Raw genomic sequence first — 25,349 nt, 5'->3', positions numbered from 1 at the left:
AGTCCCAGGTACAGCCAAACCGATGTGCTGATGTGCTTGCCCCCGTTCCTGTGCCAGGCTGAGGGAGAGGAATAAGAAAGGTGAATTCTTGCTTTGGACATGGAGGTGACATAAGAAAGAGAAGTCAGGAAAAGTCTTTCAGGGATCAGATTCAGTGAAGAGTGTCTTCCACAGTCTGGACTCAGTGCAGAGTGTCTTCCACCAGTCCTTCAACCAGGATTTTAGGACATTCCTCAGCCAAAGGGAGAGAGAGAGAGAGAGAGGGAGAGAGCTCCTCTCCTCAGCACAGGCCATGGGGTGGTGGTTCTGCTCTGGCATCTCTGATCTGCCCCAGCAGGACACTGAGATGCCAGATGGGAGCCATCCTTCCTCAACAGATGGCAGAGGTGAAAGAAGAGGGAAGAACTGCTAGGAGGATAAATGGAGAACTCCAACCAGCAAATTCCTCAAAGAGTTTTAGGTACCCCGCTTCGGTGGAGGAGAAATCGGGTCCCAGAGGAAACCCTGGAGTTCCCTGCCCTGGAGTCTCCTGAGAAGGCTGCGCCCAGTGTTTCTGGGGAACACAGACACATTGTGCCTCTCCTTGCTTGGAGAAACCATGTGCTGCTGAAGCCATGCCCTGAGAAGTATCCATGCCCATGGAACAGAGGTGCTGCCCTGCTCCTTCTGGGCTGTGGCTGCTGAGAAGAGAGGGGATCAGAGAACCCCCACACCCTACGGAGTGATGTTGAGGGATGATCCTGATCAAAGTCCTGTCCTTGCACTCCCAAAGGGTGTTCCACCACTGACTTCTGTGTTAGGACTCCTGCATTTGTCCAGAGAAGCTGTGGCTGCCCCATCCCTGGAAGTGTCCAAAGCCAGGCTGGATGAGGCTTGGAACGATCTGGTCTAGTGGAAGGTGTCCCTGCCCATGGCAGGACTTGGAGGAAGGTGATCTTTGAGGTCTTTTCCAACCCAAACAATTCTGTGACTGTTGGGTGCATGGGGTTGGAGTGAGCCTGAGCCAAAGGCAAGTTTGGTGAAAGCAGCTGTGGGAGGAAGAGGAGAACTGGGTGGCCCAACTACATCAAGAAGCATCTCATGGCAGAGGCCAATAGTCTGTGACAATACAAACAAGAGGAGCCAGGGATGGGAGGGTCCTCTCAGCTCAGAGAGAGGAGGGAAGACAGTCTGTGTAGGGAGAGGGGATAATGTCAGCTCATCCAAGCTCAAGTGGTCCCACATACCCATTACCCCTCAGCTTCCAGCCTCCCCACACCTCTGCCCATGCCCTTTGTAGGCACCCAGATACCCATGGGACCTGAACAATGGCACTGCAGGCCCTCCACAGCTCTGAAATGTGACTTCTAGCATCTCCAGCAGCTTCACCAATGTACCTGCATGTCCACACAGACATCCCCAGGGCCTAGATCCTCACTCCCCAAATCCCCTTGTCCTGAAACCAAACAGTGCCCCACTAGTCTCTTCAGCTGGAAGCTCCAGCACCACCCTGGGATGCTGAAGCCTGGAAGAACCACCCTGGAATGGGGAGTCCACACAAGTTGCCGTGGGCTGGAAACGGTAAAGTTTAATGGAAGACCATGAGGCTACAACCCCTCACTGAGCCATTCAATAAGCAAGGCAAGGTTTGTGTGGAAATGAGTATCTATTATCAGAATACCTATTATTACTATTTGTATTTATTAAGCCAAGACCACTACAATCTCAACATGGGAAGATGTCTGTTTAACCAGAGACTAATACATGGTGAAGAAGATACAAAAGCCTAGAGGTGGATCAATGAAAACTCTTCTCTCTTCCTGTCACCTCTGCCTTGTGCATCTCCTTGGACAACCTTGGCCACAGCAATTCTTCCCAGGAGAGCACACAGTCTGGCCAGGTCTGAAGATGCACACCAAGGCAGATGTCACCTGGTGTCATCTCAACAGAAACAGGTGGAATTATGTCAGTTGGTACCAGGTGAGAATACAGGCACATAGACCTGGGTGGATGGATGATTATACACAATGGCTCCGGTCAGCCTGGCTACTCCAGCTCAGGTTCAGATGGAGCAGATGGACATGGGAGGGGAAAATGGTGTGTCCAGGTCTTTTTCACTGGGTTGTCTGAACTAGGCACCAGGACAGTGGCAACCAGGGGTTGCCAGGTCTGTCCCTTGTCCCCTTCTCCCTGGTGGACACAGTCCTGCCTGGTAGTGGCCACTAGCACACTGCCAGGGCCTGGCTTCTCCCTATGGCACTGCAGCACTGCACAGGTCCTGCCCCAGCTAGCAGCACTCGTCCATGTGAGCCCATGGTCACCGGGGAATAAGGCCTTGTAAAAGTTCATTTTTCCTTCCTGGTGGAGGTTCTGGGGCTGGACACTCTGCAGCACTGGACAGTTTCCACTCCACCTGCCCACATATCAGAATGAGGGACAGAAGACTGACCTCCTGTATCTCCTGAATGAGGAGAAAGGCAGAGAGAGGTCTGGCAGCAGCACATTTTCAGAGTGAGGAAGAATCATACCCTGGATGCTGGAGAAGGGAGAGGTATCAACTGAGATGTCAGCACTGGGCAGAAGACAACTGTGTTAAAAGGAATACAAAAGCCTTGAAAATGAACTCCAGAATGCCTGGAGCAGGACATCAATCCCCTTCAAGCGCTTCAGGTGACAGACACCCACAGGACCTCGCTCCACTTTGCTCCTCATTAAAGGTTTGTCATTACTGCATTATATTTAATACACACTTAGAGAAAAGGACTGACACGCACACCCACCCGTGCACACGCACACAACAGGAAACCATTGCCAAAATATACACTATAGACAAAGAGTCCAGTCACACTATATATATGTACAGAGTCTGTGGGCGCCGTCTGGCAGTGCCCAGCTGGGCTGGGGGACAGGGTGGGTGCAAACCCCTCAGGGCTTCACACACTTGCCCTTCTTCTCCCGCCGCTGCAGTTTCCGAAGGCGGCGTGTCCAGGCATCCCGCCACTGGATGACCAGGCTGTTCTTGTCGGCCATCAGTCCGGGCCGGTCAGTGGAGTTTTCGCTGATCCCCATCACCAAGTACTTCTTGCTGATCTGGATCTTGGGGCACTTGCAGGACAGGTCTTTCAGGTGGATCCACAAAAAGTTATCACCGCGCTTGACCCGCTCGTCACGGCATTTGTAGACAGAGAGGATGTTGATGGTGAACTTGGCCCAGTTGGCCACCGTCTCCATCTCAAGGATGTTTACTTGGACCACTGAGGGAAAAAGGGAGAGGCATAGTGATGGGGGATGCTTTGCCTTGCTCCCCCCAAAGGACAGAAACTGCCCTTCCCCAGCAGTCCCACCTGCCTCATCCATTGCAACCTTGGGAGGGCTCATTTGGAGACCTCTCTCCATATGGAGCGTCCTCCAACCCCTGGATGCCTTCATCTGCCCCACCCACAGCCAGCCCTCATCTGCCTCTGGGCCAAAGCCCAGGGGAGGCTGAAGGTCCTTACCATAGTCCTTCTTGCAGTATTTCTTCATGTTAATCTTGTAGTTGCCCTTGGCAGGTTTGCAGTAGGAGTCACAGTCTGCGGCAGAAGAACAGTGGGTTGAGCACTGAGGGGCTTGAGGCTCGTGGGGACTCATCCCACCACATGGGAAGAGGGAGTGGGGTGGAGGGGACAGCAGCAAGACCCAGCCTGGCAGAAGGTGGCAGGTACTTCACTCCTCCTGAGCCAGGGCCTGAGCACTGCCGGAGACAGGGGTCTGCTGAGTCCAGCTGCTCCCCTGGCACCTCAGAGGGGCCTGGGGCTCAAAGACCAGCACGAATGGCTGATGCCACACCAACTGGGAAGAGAAACCAGGTGGCCTTGGGTGCATTGAGCAGATTCTGTCATTTGTGGTTGATGGTGTCCTGCAGGATAAGTCAGCACAGGGGTAGTGGAGGAAGCCTGGAGACTCCTTCCAGACACAGAAAGGGATGGATGGGAGGAATGCAGGTGAGGTGATAGTGGCTTCCATGGAGGGCTGGCAGGGACCATGGCCAAGGAGAGTCAACAGAACAGCTGTGACCCTGCAGTCCTGGGTGATGCAGGAAAAGAGGATTTGGCACCAGTCCCACAATCAGCCGCACAGGGGGCAGATCCAAAGGCAGGTGTGACACCAGACCAAGGGAGTCATGATCCTCGGAGTGATTCAGCTCTCAGGGGCCAGAGTGGTGGGAAGAACGCTCAGGGGGTAGTCCCTCCAGGGACCTGTGGCAGGTTTCCACAAGGGGGAGGGGACTCAGGCTGTGGGAAGGAGACAGGTGAGGGAAGTGACCCTGGTCTACCACATCACTCCTGTTGCCTAGGCATCCCCTGCTCAGGCTGCTCCAGAGGGGCTGGGCAGGTCATCAGGCTGTCCTTCACCACCCTGCTGTCTCCCAAGGCTCCTGTCCTCCAGGAAGCTTTTTTCTGTGCATTTCTAAAGCCTCCAGATTTGCATCTCAAGCAGAGGGAGGGAAGGGAATGCCTCTTTCCTTCTCCCCAAAGCCTTTGATCCCAACAATTGCCCGAAGCAGCCCTGTTCTCCTTCTTTCTTTGAACATCTCAATTTATCTCTTTCCAAATAGCATGTTTTTTTCTGAGCCCATCTTTCTTCTTTTCTCTGCCTTTTGCAGGTTCTCCCTCTGCTCTGGCCCTGTGTCCCAGGACAGAGCCAGCAGCCTCTGAAATTGTCTTTGTTTGTGGGTTGCCACAGTGATCACTGGGGATGGGGCTAAAGCTGTGGGGGAAGATGGGGAATAACAGAGCACTCTGCCAAGGGGAGGCAGAGAAATGAGGAAAGAAAGAAGCCCAGGAGCACAAACTCACTCTGGGTTCTGCTGTTCTCCTCTCTGCTCAGCTCCTTTTTATCTGGGACTTCATGCCACCTGTTCCAAATTTGTCAGTGATAGAAGCAATGCAGCATGAAGCTAATTCTTGGCAGAGGGGGACAAGCTCTGATTCTCAGTTCAGCCCCCCCATGCTGCCACATTGCCCCTCTGCCTGGGCTGGCAGAGCTGCCTTGGCCCTGCTGCCTCCCCTGAAAGAGCTGAGGTGGCTACAGAGGGGGCTCGGGGCCTCCCCATGTAGGGGGGTGGGTGTGCTGGACTGCTTGGCAATGGCACTGAAGGTGCCCTCACCCACTGCATCCCTGGGATGTGCTACAGCCTCAGCCTGCTGTGTTCTCTGGGATACACACAGCCCCATCCCAGACCCCACAGCACCCTGAGACAGGCCACAGCTCCAACCCAACACACCACTCCTCCCTTTCCTGCCCCATGAAAGGGACTCTAGGGAGAGCCTCCCACCTTATTTTGGGGAGTGCCCATCAGGACAGGAGCCCCTTTCCTCCCCAGGCAAAGGGGCACAGAAACCATCCTGCACCTGGCACCAGCTGCCACAGGCCTGTCCATGGACACCAGGCAATGTGGGGAGGAGGGTGGCATGGCCTGGGGGCTCAGCTGGAGCATGGCCTGGGCTGGGATGAGGGGTGCTGGGCTAGTGGAGTGTGGGGTGATGTGTGCTGCGAGGGGGCTTTGGGGCAGACTCAGCCAACATGCCACCCTCTTCCCTTGGCAATGGGGATGAAAGAAAAGCAGAAAAAAGTCCTGTAACTGTCCTGGGCTCCTGCTCATGATTAACAATGTAACACTATGATTCAAAGGAGCCAGAAAATGGTGTTGGGAATTAACAATTTAGGATTAGTTTAGGGATTTTTTTTAACCACGGCTTTGTGCTGTGGAGGAACATTCCTCGAATGTAGAATCAATTCCTGCTCCACTTATCTAAGAAACTTGGGAAGAAAAAAAAAGTCCAAATAACTGGAAACATTTCTGTTCCTTAGCCCTGAGCACATGGCCTCCTCCATCTCTGGGTGTGAGGCAGACATGGGTACTGTGGCTGCAAAGTGGCAAGGGATGTCAGGGCAGAAGGATTCTGCCTACACCTCGCCAGACTGCCTCTCCCTGAGCACCCTGTTCTGTTCCTGCAGGGTTTTGCCATGGGAGGTCTCTGCTCGGGAGCCACCCAGTCCCGATCACAACACAGCTGTGGAGCATGGATCATCCTCCCTGGGATGCTGAGTGCCTGGTGGGGCTGCTCCCACAGCCAGGCCTTGAGAGCCCGTGGCTTTACAATTCCACAGGGCAGCGTGGAGAAGAGCTGCTTTAGCTGCCTTTCTGCTGTGTCTGTGCAGCTGGATTGGGCAGCCAAGCCCCACAGAAGGGCTGGGGGTCAGCAGAGACCTGACACAGCCCATGGCATGAAAGTGCACCCACAAACCCTGAAATGCTTCTGCATCTCCAGGATATGCTACAGCCCCATCCCTGGCCCTAATGCATGCCTAGGACAAGTTACAGAGCAATCTCTGAGACTGAGACCTCACTGTGATGGGTTACAGCCCCATCCCTGACACTGCTGCCTCCCTGGGATGCACTACAGCTCCATCCCAGGCACAAATGTATCATTGGAACATGCTACAGCCTCAGCTCTAAACCTGCTGCATCCCTGGGAGATGCTACAGGTGCAGAGTGGGAGGAGGCAGCTGAAAACCAGAGCCACTGGCCTGGCGTGGGCATTCCCCATCCCTGCGGGGGAGCGTGTATGTGAGAGGTGGCAGGTTTGTACATCTGGTTTACTTCTCTCCTTGAAAAAAAGGAATATTTTGTTTTCAGGGAGAGGTAACTTAATCAGGTGCTATGGCTGCAAATCTTTTACTGCTTACTTTGAATTCCATTAAAGCCCTGTTTTGCACTCCACTAGTTTTGTTAATTCTGCTAATGGGGAACGTGGATTTTATTTTTTTTTCACTAAGTGGAAAATATTTTAAGATAATAATAATAAAAATTATGAGAAGTGGACCCAGGACGTTTCATCACCAAGACAGTCAGTTGCTCAGGCACAGACATCAAAGCCGGACCTCAAAGGCTTTGGAAAATTGAAAAGGCAATAGAAAGTTAGGAAAAGTGATGCAGAAGATGGCAATGTCAGTGAAAAGCCTGGACACACCCAGGGACTGAACCCCAGCAGGGAGGAGGATGGGGAGAGGGTGGGAAGCCCAGCACCTGAGCATGGCAGCCCTGAACAATGTCCTCCTGTTCCTGAAGACAGCACCTGCTGCCAGAGGCAGGGCAGGAGGCGGGGAAATGGGGGGAGAAGGGGCTTGGAGGCTGCCTGAGGTGCTGAGGGCCCCTTGGGGAGTGTCCTGCTCAGGGACAGCTGGGGGCTTCTTGGGCAGAGGGATGCAGGCAGAGGGGCATCAGGGAGCAGGCAGGCTGTGGGTAGAAAGGGCCATGGCTGGCAGCCCTGCTTGCAGGACAAGCACACCAGGTTCAGGTAACCCTGGCAGTGCAGCCAGGGCAGCACCACCCCCATCTCTGATCCCACCAGTGAAGGGAGCAGCAGGACCCCCACTGGGTCCCCTGATCCTCCAGTGGCACTGACTCTGGGCAGAGGCAGCTACATTGCATTAAGGATATTTGAACTAGAAGCCAGAAATCTTAAACCAACAAACCCATAGATAAACTGGATGCAGTCTGAGGCAGACCTGCTCTGCTAAAACAAAGTAAACAACACAGCTCTCCGCCAGTGCTGTTTATTTTTGTGCAGCTGAACAGCTCAGACATCATTGTGAGACTGTTCCTATTTATAAAGCACTGGAGGGGAGTCATCTTGATTAACTCTGCTCCACGCAGCACTCTCTGCTGGCAATGAAACTGGCCAAATCTCTTACTCTGTCCCCTCATTTTTTCCTTTTCCCAAAGCCTGATGTTCCCAGCTCTCTCCTCACAGCAGGCAGGGTGGGCAGGGCAGGCAGGAGCAGAGGTGCTGGTGGTTTGCCCTGTCCCATGCAGCTCCCCCCAGCAGCCATACCATCACCTCAGCTCAGCATCTTCCCACTGGGCAGGATGTGCACTCCAGGTCTCATCGCTCCCCCTCTGCCAGAGTGAGGAGTCAAACCTCTGCCAGATCCAGGCAAGGATGCTCCTCACTGTCCTGAAAACAGCCCCTCTTTTCCAGAGCCTCGAGGGGCAGGGCTGTGAGGGCTTAGCAGTGCCCATAGGTGCTGGGTGGGGTGCCAGGCTGTGCAGAGCTCCCAGGCTCTGCACTACTCCTTGGGGTCCACGTGTGCTAAGCCAGCACTGCTCTGCAAGGAGCTACAGGTTCCTCCTTGTGCATCTCCCCTCTCCATCCCCATCCACACATTTACTCCTGCCAGAGGAACACAGAATCATTAAGGTTGGAAAAGGCCTCCAAGATCATTGAGTCCAACCTTGAACCAAATACCACCATGCCCACTAAATCACATTATAAAGGGACACATCTACTTGCTTTTTGAACACTTTCAGGGATGGTGACTCCACCACTGTCCTGGGCAGCCTGGTTCACTGCCTGACAACCCATGCAGGGAAGAAATTTTCCCTGATGTCCAACCTGAATCCCCTCAGGATTGGCACAATTGAGGCTGTTTCCTCTTGTTCTATGACTTGTTCCCTGGGACCAGAGCCTGACCTCCCCCTGGCTGCCCCCTCCTGTCAGGGAGTTGTAGAGAGAGAAGAGGTCCCCTCTGAGCCTTCTTTTCTCCAACCTGTGCTCCTCCATTTCCTTCAGCTATTCCTCATCAGACTTGTGCTCCAGACTCTTTCCAAGCTCCTTTCCCTTCTCTAGACACACTCCAGCCCCTCAGTGTCTGCCTTGTTGTGAGGGGCCAAAAATTCCATCTCTTCAACACACCTCGTCCCTGGCTCTCTCCCTCAGCCAGTGAGTTCATGCACGGGGCTGCAGTGGCTATCCTGGCAAACGTTCCCAGAGGGCTGGAGAGCACATCCCAGGCACACACCAGCCTGGGAAGAGGCTATTGGCATTTTCCACTGCCAAGGCAAAGTGGTCAGGGTAAGGAGAGCTGGGGAGATGGATACAAACAGAGCACTGGCTCTCCAAGAAAGGAGTAGGCCTCCTTGGGATAGATGTACCCCAAACAGGGGACAGGAAAGTTGCTCATTAAAAATGGGCTGGGGAGCTGCTGTCTTCACAGGAGCACGTGCCATGGCTTGGAGTGGAGGATTGTTTGGGATGTCTATTCCAACACAGTGGAATGCAGGGGAAGACCAGGCCCTTGGGGACAGCAGGAAGAGGGGTGGCCCAAGGAGGGAAGGGGCTGCTTCTTTCCCAGCTTCTCCCCCTCCACCTGGCTTGAAATCCCTACAGGGGATAGACCCGGGATGGCTGGGAACAACCACACTGCAGTGCTGAGCGGACTGCAGAAGGAAGAGGAGGGGAGGGAGGAAAGCCCTGCTACAGCCCTCTTTACCCTGCTGGATGCATCCTGCAGCACTGGAGGGCTCAGCATGGTGGCACTGGATCCAGGGGCTGGCACAGCACTGCTTGGTGCCACTGGGATGTGCCATGACACGGTAGGAGCTCAGGTCACTTTGTGGGACCTTGGTCCCTGGCCTGGCTGGAAGAAGGACCCTAATCCATCAGCACCAGTGCATCCATGCACCCACCCAGCAGTGCCCAGCTCCAGCCAAGCCTCTGCAGGAGCAGAAGTGAACCTGCAGCTTATACTGAGATGCCAACCTTTCCACTCCAGTCTGGGCAACCAGGGCAGCTCTTGTGGAGCCCTGAGGACCATGATAGCAGTGCCTCCCTAGCCTGTGCAAGGCTTGCAGTCTGTCAATGGAGCTGTCACCTCTCTCTGGGTGACCACAGCAGTGACACTGGTCCCTCTGTGGTCCAGACCTGGCAGCCTGTGCCTCAGCACAGGGGCCCTGCAGCCTGCCTGAGACCTGCCAGACCTCCCCTGCCCCAGCACCTCCCAAGAGCTGGAGTCTTGCAGAGGCCAAGGACACTCAGGAGAAACCTCTTGCACTGGCGCTGACGAAAGGAGGTTAAGCAAAGCCAGCTCCCAAGCACCCACTGGTGCCATATGTCACAATCCCTGCCTTAACCTGCTAAGGGTTGGCAAGGCTTTTTCCTGAAAAAGTCCATCAGTCTTAGTTCCTTTCAAGAAATACACATGATTTTAAATCTCAGTCAAATCTTTCACCAAAACATTTTACCATTAACTTTTTGCCAAATGGTTTGGTAGAGCTCAGCCCTCCTCTGTGCTGTGCCAGGGAGATGGAAGGTGGGATCTGCCCCCAGGTCTCTGGGCAGGGCTGAGGCCATGGACTCGGCCAGGGACATGGAGCACTTACCTGCAGGTGCCTCTGTGCTAGTGACCAGGGAGGTGGGGTTGATGGCAGGAATCTCTGGAAAAGAAAGGGAGAGGTTATCTTAAGGATAAGATCTGCAGCTCTGGGGGTGATAACTGGGCAAAAGCCCTCTGAAAATGGGCCACAAAGAGATTTTGTTGGTCACAAATGAGAGATGATGGGATGAATCTGACCTGACCATTGCAGACCATTTGAATAGACCTGGAGATGCACAAACTGAACTCAGTAAATTAGGCCAAGCTGCAATTCTGCAATCCCCAAGGGTGCTAAGCAGTTGTGTGAGGATGTGTGCGTCAGGGATGGATGCTTCCCGGGTGCTCAGCTCATCTGAACTGATTTTGGACATCAGATGGGTGCTTGGCGGATCCCAGCACACCTCAGGCTGTCCAGCATGGGGATATATGTGGGAAAAGATAACACTTTCTCAGGACTCTTGGCAGAAAAACACGGGGGGAGCTTCTTTCCTAAACTCAAATTTGAGTTTAGAAGAAATGAGAGAGAGGAGCCAGCTCCACCAGTAACCTGCACTGCCACTGCTCCGGCAGCCCAGCAAAAGCTGCAGGGTGGGAAGTTGTTCCTCAGCCACTTGGGTCGAATTCAAACCCACTGTGACAATAAACACAGTTTTATGCTGAGTGTAGGCTCTGGCCTTGCCCCAGAAGTGACCACATTCAGGGCTCAGCTGGGTGAGGAGGGCACGTGCTGTACCAAGGATGGGATCCAGCAGAGCTGTTTCAGCCACCTGGAAGCACTGACCCAAGGGATCATCCAGAGCCTCCTGCACTAGGGCAGGTGAAGCCCAGGTAACCCCAGAAAGTGATTAGAGAGTCCCACTTGATTGCTTCCTGGAGAACATCCATAAGGACAAACAGCCTCTTGTCTGAGCCTCCCACCCACCACTCACCATCCAAGGTGAGTGGGGGACCAAGGGGGCATCCCCCAGTGCCTGTGGGGGTCCCTGAGTGCAGGACAAGGTGGGGGGCACTCACTGATGCAGGGGGCCACTGGCGAGCGGCTCTGCTGGTAGCCCTTGGCACAGCGGTTGCAGGTGAGGCCGGTCACGCCGTCCTTGCATGGGCACTGCCCCGTGGTCTGGTTGCAGGTCTTGCCAGCCGCACCAACTGGGTGGCAGTCACAAGCTGGGTGGGAGAGAGAGAAATGGCTATGTGAGAGGGGAGGCACAACACAAACCCCAAACTGGACCCCAGGTGCAGTCCCAGAACGATGAAGAGGAGGGGGACCCCTCCAGAGCACCACTGGAAATCAGCTGCTGGGGCTGGCACAGCACAGACCCAGCTGGTCCCATGGGTCCAGACCAAGCGTGGCCCCACGTGCTGTGATCAGCACAGGCAGGAGGGTGAGTGGACAAAGGGAGTGGCCAGGGTATGGCCTTGCTGGCAGGGATGCTCAGGAGGAATACCTGGAGCCTCTGCAATTCCCACAGGTGTCTGTAGCCACCAGCTCTCATTTAAGATCTTCCCCCCACCTCAACTCCAGGGAGATGTTCCTGGCACAGCAGTAAAAAACATTTTCTCCACTTGCTCCCCTACCTCTGAGCTTTCAAGTCAACTGGAGCTGAACCAACACTGGGTTTTTACACAAACAATAAACCTTGTCTTGGTTTTAGAATGAAGCAAGTTTTCTCAGTTTTTCTCAAGCTCATAACCCTTGATGCCCCTCCTGACTCCTGAAGACCCTGGGCAAAGGATGACTCCACACCTTTCTACCATAGTTTCCCTAGGGACAAGCCAGACCTGAGGTGGGTGAAAGCTATCTTTGCTCTCAGAAGAATGCTCCATCACGTCACACTGGATGATGGACTCACTGAGGGTTGTCTGCATGGAGGGATGTGGGAAGGAGATGCTTGCTCAGAGGAGGACCTAACCATCTGCTTGCCTGGAGCTGGGCTGGCAGTGAGCTGGAGGAGGTTATCTTGGCCTCCATCAGTGTAAGAGTTGAACGTGATTTCAAAGCAAAACAAAAACATCACCCCCACCCGCCCCCACAGTCCCCTGATGTTACCGTTTCCCTAATTTTCACCAGATGGGACTGGTAGGAGCACCATGGCACTTGAGCCCCTCTCCTACACAGCAGAAACCAGAGCAAGCAGCCTCTAATGGGGACCAGATGCTCCAACCTTATCAGATCTTGGCTAGGAGTAGAAGCGGACATCTTTCTGACAGGGATATTTTGGGGGCTCAGCTGTGATAATAAATGGCAGCGAGCAAGGGAGTCTTGGCATGACACAGGGCTGTTGGAAACACAGGGCCTTTCTTGGGCCCCAGTGGTCTGTTCCTGGTGTAAAGTTTATGGACAGACATAAATCTCAGCCCAATCAGGATCCAGTTCATCTAAGCTGATCTCTCTGCATGCGGTGGAAGGCGGATTTCAGTGACTCCGGATGTTTTACCCAGACTGGTAAGTAAGGCAGCTTTGCTCATGTTAAAGTGCACAACCAATCAGAGTCACCAGGGTATGAGCTTGGTCTCTTCCAGACCAATCTCTGCCCACTTGCCCTACCATAGTGGGATTTCCCCCAGTCTCACAAAAATGCACAGTTCCTTCCCATTCCCACGGGATGAGTACCCCAGAGTGCTTCCCCTGACGCGTCCCGCGTTGCAGCACGGTCCATCCCAGCTGCTCCGTCCTTCCTCATCCTGTGGAGGGGCTGGCTCAGAGAGCCCATCCCAGCCCCAGGGAAGGCAGGCCTGGGGGCACGGTGCAGCTCTGTGCTGCTGCCCACACACCGAGCCCTGCTGCTCCCAGCCTCTGGCTGCCAGGATCTGGCCCACGGAGCTTGAATGGTGGATTAAGTCACTAGCTTGGAGCTTAACTCATCAAGCTGTGCTTGCCAGAAAGCATGTCTTGCACCTCATTTTGAGGGTATTTTTGCATCTTGAGGCTTAGCTGCTGCTGCTTCACCAGTTTTCATTGGAGAAAGGCTCACAGTTTACAGCTTTGTTTAAATTACCGAGATTAATGCACAGCCATCCTTTATTTGACTTTTCAATTAGCACCATTGAATTAATCCTGAAGGTTGCTCTGCCTTTTCCATCCTCCCAGCTTTTCCATCCCACAGGGTCCAGCAGCGATGCTGGCAGTGGGAGGGAAGCACTGCTCGCTCACTGGCTAGTGGCCGAGGGCTCTGCTCAGTTCCACACAATCTGCAGCTGGTGATTTTGTGTCTATTTCAAGGATGCTGCATCCCAGCAGAGGCAAACTGTAGTTGAAGAGTTATTTAGTAACACATGCTGAGGTTTGTTTAAATAAGATGTAGTAGTTCCTGGCCTCTGGGTTACTGATTTGCCTCCTGAATATTAACCGAGCCCTCTGAAGCCTGGTCTAGTGGAAGGTGTCCCTGCCTGTGGCAGAGGATTGGAACCAGATATCTTCAAGGTCCTTTGCAACCCAAACCAGTCTGTGATTCTATGAGCCTCTGCCCCGGGCCAGTGCTGTGACAAGTGCAAAAGCCTTTGTTCAAATCCACAGCACACTGTTCCCATCCACCTCCTCCACGCCTGCTCTCAACATCCACAATCCTCACCTTGCCTTTTTCCTGCAGGAGTGTAGATACCTGTGCTGCAGGTATGGGACATATCTTTGGAAAAAACAAGTCCAAATTGTCTTGCCACACCCCTATGTATTTATATGCCTCTCTGGGAGCATCAGCTCTCCATCGCCAGCACCTGGGACCTTGCCCTTCCTCTAAGGAGCTCCCAATCCCAGCAGATCCACCTCTGCATAAGGGAGGGGTGGAAATGCTTTCTGCTTTACTGACGGAGAGGCAGCCAAAGAAGCAAAAGCATCAGGGATTTTATTATTAACTCTGTTCTCCAAGGGACAGCAAGGAACTGGCTCCCCATACCCAGGATACCACCTTTGCTGCCAGGTCCTCCTCAACATATGCACCATGGCAGGGGTCAGCCCTGTGCACATGTTCATCTGGCTTGGCTGAGCTTTGCAGGCCTTCCAAACCACAGGCAAACCCTGCCAGCCCTCCAGAAGCAGCCACCTCCGCCCAGCCTGGCAGAGGCTGTGCTCGTGGCTTGGCACAGGGACAGAGGTTTGTCTACCAGGGGGCACCTGTCCCACTCCTCTGCTCCTCCACAGCCCAGACACTGCTGGCTGCCATTTCTCCTGTGCTGCAGCATCTGCACTCGTGCCATCCCATCAAATCCTGGGATGCGTTGCCCACCCGGTCCCCTCCAGAGTAGCCACCTTGGATCAGATACACTTTCCATCACGGTAATGCTCACAATTACTGCCCTGTGAGGGTAGTGGAGCAAGACTCACAAACCAGCCAGGCACCCTCTGCCTCCCCCATTCCCTGCATGGAGAAGGGCTTGAGCCATAGCCAGGTAGGAAACACTGCACCTGCAGCTGCCTTGCTCCCACAAACCATGGTATATTTGGTAATCCTCCCTGGTCCCAGCCACATCCAGCTTGCTTTATTAGGTTTTGGCATTTTTTCTATTGTTGCCCTTTGCTAAGTTCTCTCTTTCTCATCTGGAGCAAAAACTGAGCTACTCAATGCCCAGGGAATGGGAATAGAGTGCTGGGGGCCCTGGAGAGGCGCATGCCTGCAGGGCATCCACTTTGCTTGGCATTGTATCATTTTTGGAGCAAAAGTAGAAGGAGCTGGTCAGAGAATTACAGACTATCCCAAGCTAGAAGGGACCAAATATGATCATTGAATCCAGCTCCTGTCCCTGCACAGATACCCCAACAATCCCACCCTGGGGATCCCTGGCAGCGCTGTCCAAGCACTCCTGGAGCTCTGGCAGCCTCGGGGCTGTGCCCATTCCCTGGGGAGCCTGGGCAGTGCCAGCACCCTCTGGGGGAAGAACCTTTTCCTAATATCCAACCTAAACCTCTCTAATCCAAAGAAAAGGAGAAAGTGTTCCTTGGGGAGGGCTGGGAGGTGAGGTGCTGCCTCCAGCAGATGAAGGGTGAGGTGGAGACAGCACAGCCACCCTGGTGCCTCTCAAGTGTTGGGGGAGAGCCGGGGCTGCCTACCAGCCCTCAGCACTTGACGGAATCCTCATGGAAAAGAGAATTTTTCTGCAGCTGCCCCAGTTTGGTGGTGTTGCAGCAGGACCTGGGGGCTGCTGCCATCCATCCCTGGCCTCAGCAGAGCTAGCACCCCTCCTGGGAATGGGACACACTCTGGGATGCTGTGCCACAGACCATCAGGACAGTCAGGACCTTGTCCTGCCTCCTCCTCTTCCTCTCTCCCAGTGTCTCCTGTGTGTCACCCTGAGGATGCTGGCCCCTGGCACAGCTTGGGACCTGGCTGACACCTGACACAATCTTCATCAATGATGTGGTGCCAGGGGTTGCCATGCCCACGGCCATAACTGTGGCATGGCTTGGCCAAGGCCACAGGGTGGAAACGACTTGTGGTCCCTGGGAACACGGGCTGTGAGGGGGACGTGGCAAGTCAGCTGCTTGAGTTGTTGAAAATGATTAGCTCAGTTTGCTAATGAGCTGGCTGCAGGTAGGGCTCCTCCTGCCAGTGTCCTCTCAGCCCTGCTCCAGCTGTGACACTATACAAACATGGGAAGTTTCTCTCTTCACTCCATCCTCTCAAGCATTCCCGACAGTAGCAAGGATGAGAAGAGGCACTGGCACAGACCAGGCAATGGAGGGATTTCTTTTATTATATCCCAGCCTGAGTGAGCCAGACCTCCAACAGCACTAATGCACTTAACAGGGGAACCCCAAAAGTCAAATCCTTCAATTCGGGTCCACGCCCACAATGTTAGTGGTCCAAAACCAGCTCCAGTAATTTCTGAAGGCCCTACATAAACACATGAGCATCGTGTTCTTGCAGCAGTGAAGGGGCCTGGTGCCCCTGCAGCTGCAAAATGCATTGGAAAGAGATCTGAGAGGGACACTGTACTCCCTTCCAGAAGGGGCTCACAATCAAAGACAGAAAAACAGGGATCAGGGATGAATTCTCAGCCTCTGAACAGCCATGGGTGACTTTCTGCCCACCCATTTCTGTTCCAGTCTGGATCTCAACAGTCCTTGGGGACAGGCAGGGTGTTTTCTTATCTCAAATTCTTTGGTGAAACTATTGTTTTGAAGAGGCTCCATAGACAGGCTGAGCAGGGAGAGTGAAGAGGAACCAGACAGGCTTGGCCAGGAGTTAAGAGGAGGGAGAGGAGAGGTACAGCTCCCATGATGTTTAGCACAGGCTAGGGACCTTGAGAGGTCAAACTACAGTTTGATGGTTTGGAGCCATTGTGGCTCCTGGCCAGCTCAAGGCCACTTACCAGGAGCCACGGCGTTCAGCGTCTCCCCAAAAACAGATGCCAAGAGCCATCCCACAGCTGAAAAACACAATGTGGGGTCCAGCCCCACAGCCCACCTGGGAGATGTGACTTTCACCAGCATCCCCAGCCCTCCAGAGCCGGGAAACCATACTCCAAGCATGTCTATATCCCAGACAACGTCCATATCAGAGACAGGTTTTCAGCACATTTAGTCATGTCTGCTTCAGCACCTCCCCAGCATCTCTCCAAATACTGACCAATGGAGATAGCAACTGCAAACACACCAGAACCATCCCAGGCTCCTGGCAACCTGCTCTCTCCCTTCCTATAATCCTCCTCCACCTCGAGTTGATACTGAGCTCAAAGTGTAATTCCTGCCTGGTGCCCTTGGGGTGGTAGAGGAGATCAGGGCGGTGGTGGCTTGAGCTGACCTGCAGCTGCCAAATTGAGCAGGACACCCCAAGGATGGGAAGGGAGAGCAAGGATAGCAAGAGAGATTCTGTCATTCACCTGGCCCCACGGAGCCCCCCCGGCTTACCCTTGCAGGCTTTGCGGTCAGTGATGGCCTTGCTGAGGTCGCGGTAGAAGCCCTCCTTGCAGTAGTGGCAGTGCCTGCCCGCCGTGTTGTGCCGGCAGTTGAGGCACACGCCGCCGCTCTTGCGCCCCGACAGCTTGAACAGCTCCATGTTGAAGCGGCAGCGCCGCGCGTGCAGGTTGCAGTTGCAGGCTGTGAGGGAAGGGGAGAGGATGAGGGCTGAGGGTGAAATTCGGGACCCTCTGAGTGGGCTGGAACTGCCCTGGTGTCCCCCACTGCAGTGAGGGGTTGTGCTGGGGCTGGGATGGACACAGCACAGCACAGGTGTCATCCAGATGTGCAGCATCCACCACCCTGTGGGGCTGGTGCCATGAGGTCAGGACAGAGGAACTGGCACCACTTGGCTGATGGCAAGCAAGTGTGGGATGGAGGGCTGCAGCCAGGCAGTTTGGCAGTGCCAGCTGGGCACTCGCAGCCCCATGGTCCTCCCTGCCCATTCCCTGGCAGCCCACCCGGCCTTCCAGAAAGACCACCCACCTCATGCCAGGCTGTGTGACAGCCCTCCCCTGCAACCGAGCCCCCAGCTCTTTATATTTATGGCTCTATCTTGTATACTTGAGCCACACACAGAGAGAAACCTGTGCAGCAGCCCCTGTGTGCTCACGTCCCTGTGTGTGCATGCACAAACATGCACAAGCACACGTGCACACAAACATACCCATGAATATATGTGCATACAGACATGCACCAAGATACCCCCAGAGCTGTACACGTGCCCACAGGCAGGCACACGCAGATGTGCACAGAAACATCTGCACACCCTTACATGTGGATGCAGAAATTAGCCCCAGGAAGCACACAGCCCTCCTGGTCGATTCCATGTGTGTGAGATAAAAAGGCAAAGCACTGCCTATTCCAACTTAACACTCTCGCAAAAAGATAATGGGAACAAGATTTCCTTTGGCAAAACGTGGCGCCCTGCTCCCCCAGCCCTGGCCCCCTCCCCGTGCTGGTAAATGGAGGCTGGGTGAGAGCTTTTCCAGGCTTACTGTGAAATTCATTAACGTGTCGGCCCAGATTTAACTGCCTGGGCCTGGCCTGGCGGCCATGTGAAGCTGCTCCCCGCCGCCAGCGGAGCTTCACCCGCACAGATCAAACACCACCTGGCCTGCCCCGGCGCTCTGGCCACGGGCACGCTGCAGGGAGAAAGAGTAAACCCCAACCGTAAAAAACAGGTTTTTGGAGGCTTGAGTAAAGCAGCAGGTTAGTGCCAGCACACTCAAACCTCGGCTGCCCCCAGAGCTCCCCTGAGTTATGAGATTAGTGAGAAATCACATGGCAGGCATCAAAATAACACCAGTGTGGCTGTAGGTACCTTCAGGGACTTGTTCCTTTTGAGCTATTTTCTTTTTTCCTAGTGACAGTGGAAAATAGGGATTTTTAAGGCAAATTCTGGGTTGTGGTGTATGGTGGGAAAGCAGCATATACTGCCCGAGGCCCCCGGTAGCACAGGATGACGTTGAACAGGGGATGTTGACATTCAAACAGTCTTGCCAGGGTTGGAAGAGACACAGTAAAGTATCCTGACAGCCAGGGTGCTCCTACAGTCTCCAGATAGTGGGACAGAGACAAGACAAGGTGGTTTTTGCTACAGAACTGTGGCAAAGGAGCGATTTTTTGGGAGGAGAGGGGCCTTGTTTTCCCCTTGCAGCACTGAAAGGCAAGTGAGGTCATCCCAAAAGGCAGTTCTGTGTCCCTGTTGGAATGCCCCCACCATCCTCTGGGGAAGGAGAAAGGCTGGCAGCCCAGAGGGGAGGCAATAGGCAGTGGAGGAGGACTGTTGGGTAAATGATTTACTGCCCTCAGCGCAGGTTCCTCTCTGCCTCCAGTTTAATTGGTGACAGAGTAACTGGCAGGGCCTTCTCCTGGCATCATTGACCCTGGCACATCCTGATCTACCCCAGGACCACTTTTCCCTTGGAACATGCTGCAGATCCTCTGATCATCCCATGAGCCAGGTTTGGGGAAGAAACCTCCCCTGGTAGCCCAGCATTATCCCCTCTCCTTCAGGCTGCCGCTCTGGGCCAGTGTTGGCAGCTGCCATGCTGGGATTCCAGAGCCAACAGGGGGACCTGGCTGGGCTTGGCCACCCTGGCTTGGGTGGCTGTCCCCACTCAGGGCTGTCAGGGTCACACCAGCACGCATGGCAATCCCCTCACCCCCTGGCGCAGCCACCCGGAGCTAATCAGGGCAGACAGGTCCCCCACTTACCCAGCTAAATACTCTCACTGTTCCTCAGTACTGAGGCAGTTGTAAGCTCTGTCTGTCTCCTGTTAATCACTAATTAAGGGCTTGAATGTTCCCTGCTGTTTGGGGTATTAATAAGAATTTAATTGCACAGTTTGTGGCTAATTACCTGGTAGCACACTTCCGCCCTTGTACAGTATGCCCAATTAAACAATCATATGATCAATTAAACAATCATATGATCAATTAAACAATCACAAGATCTAATAATTTGCAATAATAGACTAATTAAACATTGACACCTTGCAATGGAGCAATCTTTTGTCTTCCTTTTGATGGTGTTTGAACCCCTTCCCAGGCCCTGGCCACCCCAAAACCTCTCCTCCTCCTCCTCCAGGCTGCTGCAGATGTAGGAGCCTGGAATGACAGACAGCACGAGGTGATTTGGGACAGAGACTCTGGCAGGGGACAGGCAGTGCCATGCACGGAGGCACATGTGGGGCAGGCAGTGGAGCCCGCAGGGCGGGAGCGAGGCTCACTGCCCCTACAAACTCCCTGGGAATAATTAGGGAAGGCAGCCGGATCAGCGAAACCCTAGACCAGCTGCTGCTGCCAACCCGCAGCAGATTTGAGCTACGCCCCTGCTTTGGCTGGAGCAGAGCCTGGCTGGGACACAGAGCAGGATGAGGCTGCACCTCTCGGTTCCATAGCAGCTGAGAGCAGAACAGCCTCTTTCCTCTCATCCACACTGCCCCGCCATCCTGGGGAAAGTGTTGGGGGAGAAGGGCTCACTCTGCTCCTGCCACAAAGCACCAGGAGAAGCAGGAGAAACCCCCAAGGGGCTGTGAAAGACAAGGCTCAGGCACTCCAGCCCCATCCCGGGAGGAGCAGGACTCAGGGTGGTCAGACAAGTGCAAATCTCTGCCGGGGTGGCTGCCTTCCCCTGCTCCAGACCCGCTGCGACTCGGGGTGAGTGTCCAGAAGGGGTGGCAGGGGCATTCTGTCCGCCTGCCCACATCCCAAAGCCAGTCACCTGCCCCCTATCCCCCTGCTCTCCCCAGGAACGGACCACGGCTGGTGCTGCTGGGAACCCACTGGTTTGCAGCACGTCTACTGGGGAATAGGTGCAGAGAGCCCAGCCAGAGGAACTCCCAATGGAAGGGAAAATGTACAGGAAGGGGCACAGGGGACAAGGGAATTACATGTGATCCTCCAAATCCCACCACTGCTACGGAGACCGGTGTTTTCAGGCACCGAGATCCCGGGTGGAACACCGCATCCCCCCGAGCAGCCTGCGAGGTATTCCCAGGAGAGCGCCGCCCCTTCCCCGCCGAGGCCCCGGATCAAAGCAAGACCCGTGCATTATCCTGGTGCTCCGGAGAGTGCTCCTGCCGCGGCGGCCACAAAGGGAACAAGGGCTCCCGCATCACCAGCGAGTGCATCAATTACTTCCAGTGACTGCCTTGTGCTAATCCGCTTCCCCTCCTTCCCCGGGCCGGGTGTTTGGGGCCGGGCTGGCCCCGGCAGCTCGCGGGTGCAGGCTGAAACCGGCAGCAGTGGTGGGGAGGCGGAGGTGTAAGTCTGCAGAGATAAAGATGGGGGGTCCCCAGGATTCTGGCAATTCTGCTCCTGCCATCCCCTCTGCTGGGACTGTCCTTCGCACAGCCGTCTCAGGCTAAAACCTGGGGGGATGCATTGCTGAGGACACGTCCCTTTTCCCTGCCCTGGACACACAGAGCGTCCCGACACTGGCAGGGCAAGCTCCCTGTGGCACACGCAGCCCCTGTGGTGTGTCAGGAGAGCCTCTCGTGCCTGCGGGCCGATCATCTCCAACCACCGGGCACGGGGCGCGCACTCTGCGGCACAAAGCTGGCACAGTGCCCTCTTGCCAAGCCAGCAGCTTGGCAAATCCACTGTCACTGTCCTGGCTGCGACAGCCCCAAACCTTCCTGCTTGCCAAACTCACGCTGACCCACTCAACACTGCAGCACAGTGATGTCCCCACGAACGCCACAGCCACCCCCCGGCTGCCGTGGTGGGGTTGTGCCATGCGCCAGTGCTCAGACCTCAGGTAGTACTTGCCTGCTTCACCTGTGCACAAATTCACCGAGGCACAAATTCTAGTGAAACAACAAATGTTTGTCCTCACCTCCAGCTGAATGGATGCATATCCCAGCATCGTGCCATGCTGTAAGACATCAGTTTGTCCCCTGCTGGAGCAGGCAGAGACTCCCATGCACCGGACTGAGGAAAACCCCTATGCATAGTGCTGGGGAGCACAGAGCCAAGAGCTAACACATCCCAACATGACCTGAAGCTGCACCAACCCCGTGGATCCATTCTCACCCCCTTTCTGGGCACTGCGATCCCCCACCCTGCCCCTGGGCTGTCACTGAGCTGCCAAGCCCCTGCATCCACCCACTCTCCTCCTCTTCCTCCCCACTCCCCAGCCACGTCTGACATCCACCACCACGAGTCAGCATCAGCGCTGTCTGACCACAGGACAGAGTCCGAAACTCCGCAGCCCCCAGGCTGAGCAAAGGGAACTTCCCGGGCAGCCTCTCCTTTTAATTGGTGCTAATTGCTGCGTCTGTTCATGCTGGCTGGGGAGATGTCATTGTTGAAAGGCACAGAGGGGAAGGCTCGGGAAGCTAATCCAGCTTTCAGCCGCTAAGCCATTCGAAGGCGGGGGTGATGGAGAAGCTCTTTCAGGTCTCTTCAGAGAGGGCACAAAGCCCGAGAGAGGGAAGGGAGAAAGAAGGGGAGCGAATCAACAGGAAAAAACTACTTTCACACGCAGCTCGGGGAAGGGTCTTTGTGTGCGGGGCTGTCGGGGGTTGGGGGGTTGAAGGGATGGCGCTGCGGCCCCGCCTCCTCTTCCCTCTCTCGTTTATCTTTTCAGCTTCATCTGCCAAAAGGGTGACGCAGCTGGGGACTGGATGCTCAGAGCAAGGGACCCTCACCCCGCCCTGGACGAGATGGATAGAAAACCTGCAGATGCTACTCAAAAATAAGCCTCCTCTGGTTTAACCCCTTTTGTGCCAGCAGAGCCACCTCCACCTCTATCGTGCTGCTTTACTGGAGGATGTGGCAGTGAGGCAGGTGCAGAGTGGAGAGTACAAGGGGGCAGCCAGTAGGGTGAGGTCCTCCTTGTGTCCTGGGGGGTTTCCATGGGCTCATGCACCTGCTGAAGGCCTCCCCTGCCTGACCTGCAGCAGCCCTGCGAGGGTGCAAAGTGGAGGGTTTTTTCTGAACTCCAAAACTGATCTTTCTGAAACAAGTGGAAAAACACAAGGGCTGACACATTCCCACAGGGCATGAGGTGGCTTAAAGCATCAGTTCCAGCACTTGCTTTGAATCCACTGCCTTTTTAGCCATTCTTAGAAGAAATCTGCTGTAACATGTATATATTGAAGCAGACAGCTGGGTTCTCAACAAGACATCGATCACAAATACTAACAAGTCCTTCTGACCTCTGGCACATCCACTGAGCCTTTCAGAGGCTGATTAATGGTACAGCTCTCCCTTGTCTCCATCTTCCCACCACCCCCTGAGACCTGGGCTCCTGTCCAGGAGGAGCAAAAGGCTCTTCCTCCCTCTTCCAGACATTCACGGGGCTCTGGCATCCCCCAGCTCCATCCCAAAGCAAGACAAAAAGCGAAAGTCTCCACCAAAATCCCATAAAGATTCATGAGCAGGAGAGCCAACTAATACCAGTTTGATGTTTTGGAAATGTTTCATTTTGTGACAAAATTTTTAACTTAGTGAAACCTTTGCAAGGACAGACAAGCTAAAACCACCACACAGACTGAACATGAAGGATGAAATTTCAAACTGGGAACCTCAACCTCTGCCAGCTTTTTCTGCCTGCTCCCTGTCCCCAAGCACATCTCACAAGGAACTGCTGCAATTACCCCTCTGGTCCGTGGACAGCTAGTTTGCTGCTCAAGGGAGACAATCCCACAGGGGCATCCCACGCTGAGGTCCCACACTGACTAGCTGGAAGACAACAGTGATTTTTGGAAGGGTTTTGGTGCTTTGGCTCATGGTGGAATCGATGCATCTCTTACAGAACCAGTGATTTTTGGAAGGGTTTTGGTGATTTGGCTCAAGGTGGAATCACTGCGTCTCTTACAGAAAAACTGCAGCAATACAAGGAAGATGATTGAGCCTTTCCCAATCCTGCAGCACAGGGAGATGCTCCCCAGCATCTCTGGACAAGCACACTCCATTGCTTTGGCTCAGCACCCATCGCTTCCTACTCTGATGATCTGCTTTAGCATTTCAGCCCCAGAAAACAAAAATGTTTAAAAACGCCTTACCCAGACACTCGTTTGCCTCACGGGCACTGGCCCGCTGCCAGGGCCGGTCGTAGTGGAAAGGCTTGCAGCGGTCGCACTCAGGTCCCTCTGTGTTGTGCTTGCAGTCACACACCAGCTTCTGCTCCTTGTCCTTAACGCAGCGTGCCGCGTGCCCGTTGCACTTGCAGCGCCCGCCAACCTGCAGCTCCCCCACCGCATAGTAGTAGGGGGTGGAGCCCGTGGCCCCCTCCTCCTCACCGGCATCCCAGCTGCCCAGGTCACGGAAGAGATGCGGGCGGCTGAAGACCACGCGGATGTCAGTGGCCGTCACCCAGTCCTGGAGCACGGGGCTGCTGTCGAAGTCCTGGGCCGAGGGTCGCCCGTCGAGGGTGCTGAAGGCAATGAGCCCCCCAGTGAGTGGGTAGAGGTCGGTGAGGCCGTCGGTGCACAGGGCCTCCTGCTCGTTCTGCTTGGTGACCGTGGCTTTGCTGGGCTTGCCGTAGATCTTACGGCACTGGGAGGAGTAGTACTGGTAGGGCACCCAGGTCTTGCCGTAGTCCATGGACTTGAGGATGGCGGTGGACTCGGGCCGGGGCGAGCAGAACTGGAGGCTGACGTAGACTACCTCAAACTTCTTGCCAAGGGAGAGAGTGAGTGTGACGTTCTGGGGCGAGTGGTGGAGGGTTTCCGAGCGCCAACAGGTCATGTTGGAGGCGGTGTTGAGGTCAGTCAGGTAGGCGGGTGGGTGGGCTCGGCGGGGGTCCGAGGCATTGCAGTGCCGTGTCGGCGGCTTCCCACACGTGCTGGAAGCTTGAACCTCCTTCCCAAAGGCAGCGTTGACAAACTCAGGGATGCAGCGCCGAGGAGCACCGCTCTCATCATAGCAAGGGTCTGGGGGGGTCTGCTGGGCCACGAAGGGGTTCACTGTCTGGGACAGGCCCAGCATGGCAGTGGTGAGGAGCAGACGCAGGAGCTGCAGGGTCTCCATCCTTCTGGGGAGAGGGAAGTGGCTCCTCCCTGAAGGAAGAACAAGAGCGAGTGGTACTAGCAGTGTCATGCACACAGCAGCACATGTATTAGGAAGGCTGGTAAGGGATGGAAAACTCCCCCATGTCTGGTCCATCACCTGTACCCATCTTTCCACCCTGTATCCACTGATGCAGTATCCTGGGAGTGGGGCAGGGAGGCAATTACTTCAATAATCAGTGTGCTGCCTTATCCACACCAATCCCTCACTGCTCATCAGTGCGACTGAAATAGCATGGAAATGGGAAAAGGGCCTGAGCTTTGGGTGTGAGGGGTTGAAATTGGGATACAGCCCTTCCCTGGCCCCTTACAAACTGCCCTGTGGTGACAGAAATGTTCCTGTCTGCCAGCAGCCCTGGATGTCACACACAGTTCAAAGGCCCTGTTACTGAATGGCTGACAAGGGCTGGTGGTGAGGAAGAGTTAGGGGAGATCTTTCAGATGCAACAGGAGCTGCACCAAATTATCCACCTGTGGCACAAAATAGCTCCTGAGAGCAGGAGAAACAGACAGCAGCAAAACCACCTTGAAGGCACATTGTGCAAGAGACAGGAGCTCGTTGGGATGAAGACTTGCTGTTCTTGAACACACCACTACTTTCTTTGCTGGCTACGGGCACAGTGGCTTCTCCAAGCCAGGGGCTGGATCCCCTCCATATTCCTCTGCCACACTACCCAGCAGCAAAAGAAGTTATTCTGGCCTCACCCCCAAGAAATTCAGGTCTGGATCTGGTATGTTTGTTGACTGGGGGAAAAGCC

General features: G+C 54.7%; 1 protein-coding gene across 4 annotated transcripts in view; it reads right to left on the bottom strand.

The window, feature by feature from the left end:
- Nucleotides 1-1,661: 1,661 nt before the first annotated feature.
- The window catches only part of NTN3 (netrin 3), a 32,643-nt gene continuing 8,955 nt past the window's right edge, over nt 1,662-25,349 (bottom strand). For all 4 annotated transcript variants that reach the window (XM_085592622.1, XM_085592621.1, XM_085592620.1 and 1 more), the window contains 6 exons: nt 23,587-24,582; nt 17,021-17,209; nt 11,194-11,343; nt 10,187-10,240; nt 3,477-3,551; nt 1,662-3,233 (listed from right to left, as the gene is read on the bottom strand). In XM_085592622.1, the coding sequence (XP_085448748.1) occupies nt 2,905-3,233; nt 3,477-3,551; nt 10,187-10,240; nt 11,194-11,343; nt 17,021-17,209; nt 23,587-24,553 (1,764 nt within the window). In that variant the 5' untranslated portion in view covers nt 24,554-24,582 and the 3' untranslated portion in view covers nt 1,662-2,904. The remainder of the gene's footprint in view (nt 3,234-3,476; nt 3,552-10,186; nt 10,241-11,193; nt 11,344-17,020; nt 17,210-23,586; nt 24,583-25,349) is intronic.

The sequence above is a fragment of the Lonchura striata genome, chromosome 14, assembly GCF_050655825.1.
Source record: "Lonchura striata isolate lonStrDom1 chromosome 14, ASM5065582v1, whole genome shotgun sequence".
Taxonomy (NCBI): domain Eukaryota; kingdom Metazoa; phylum Chordata; class Aves; order Passeriformes; family Estrildidae; genus Lonchura; species Lonchura striata.
This window is presented reverse-complemented; position numbering and strand designations above follow the sequence as displayed.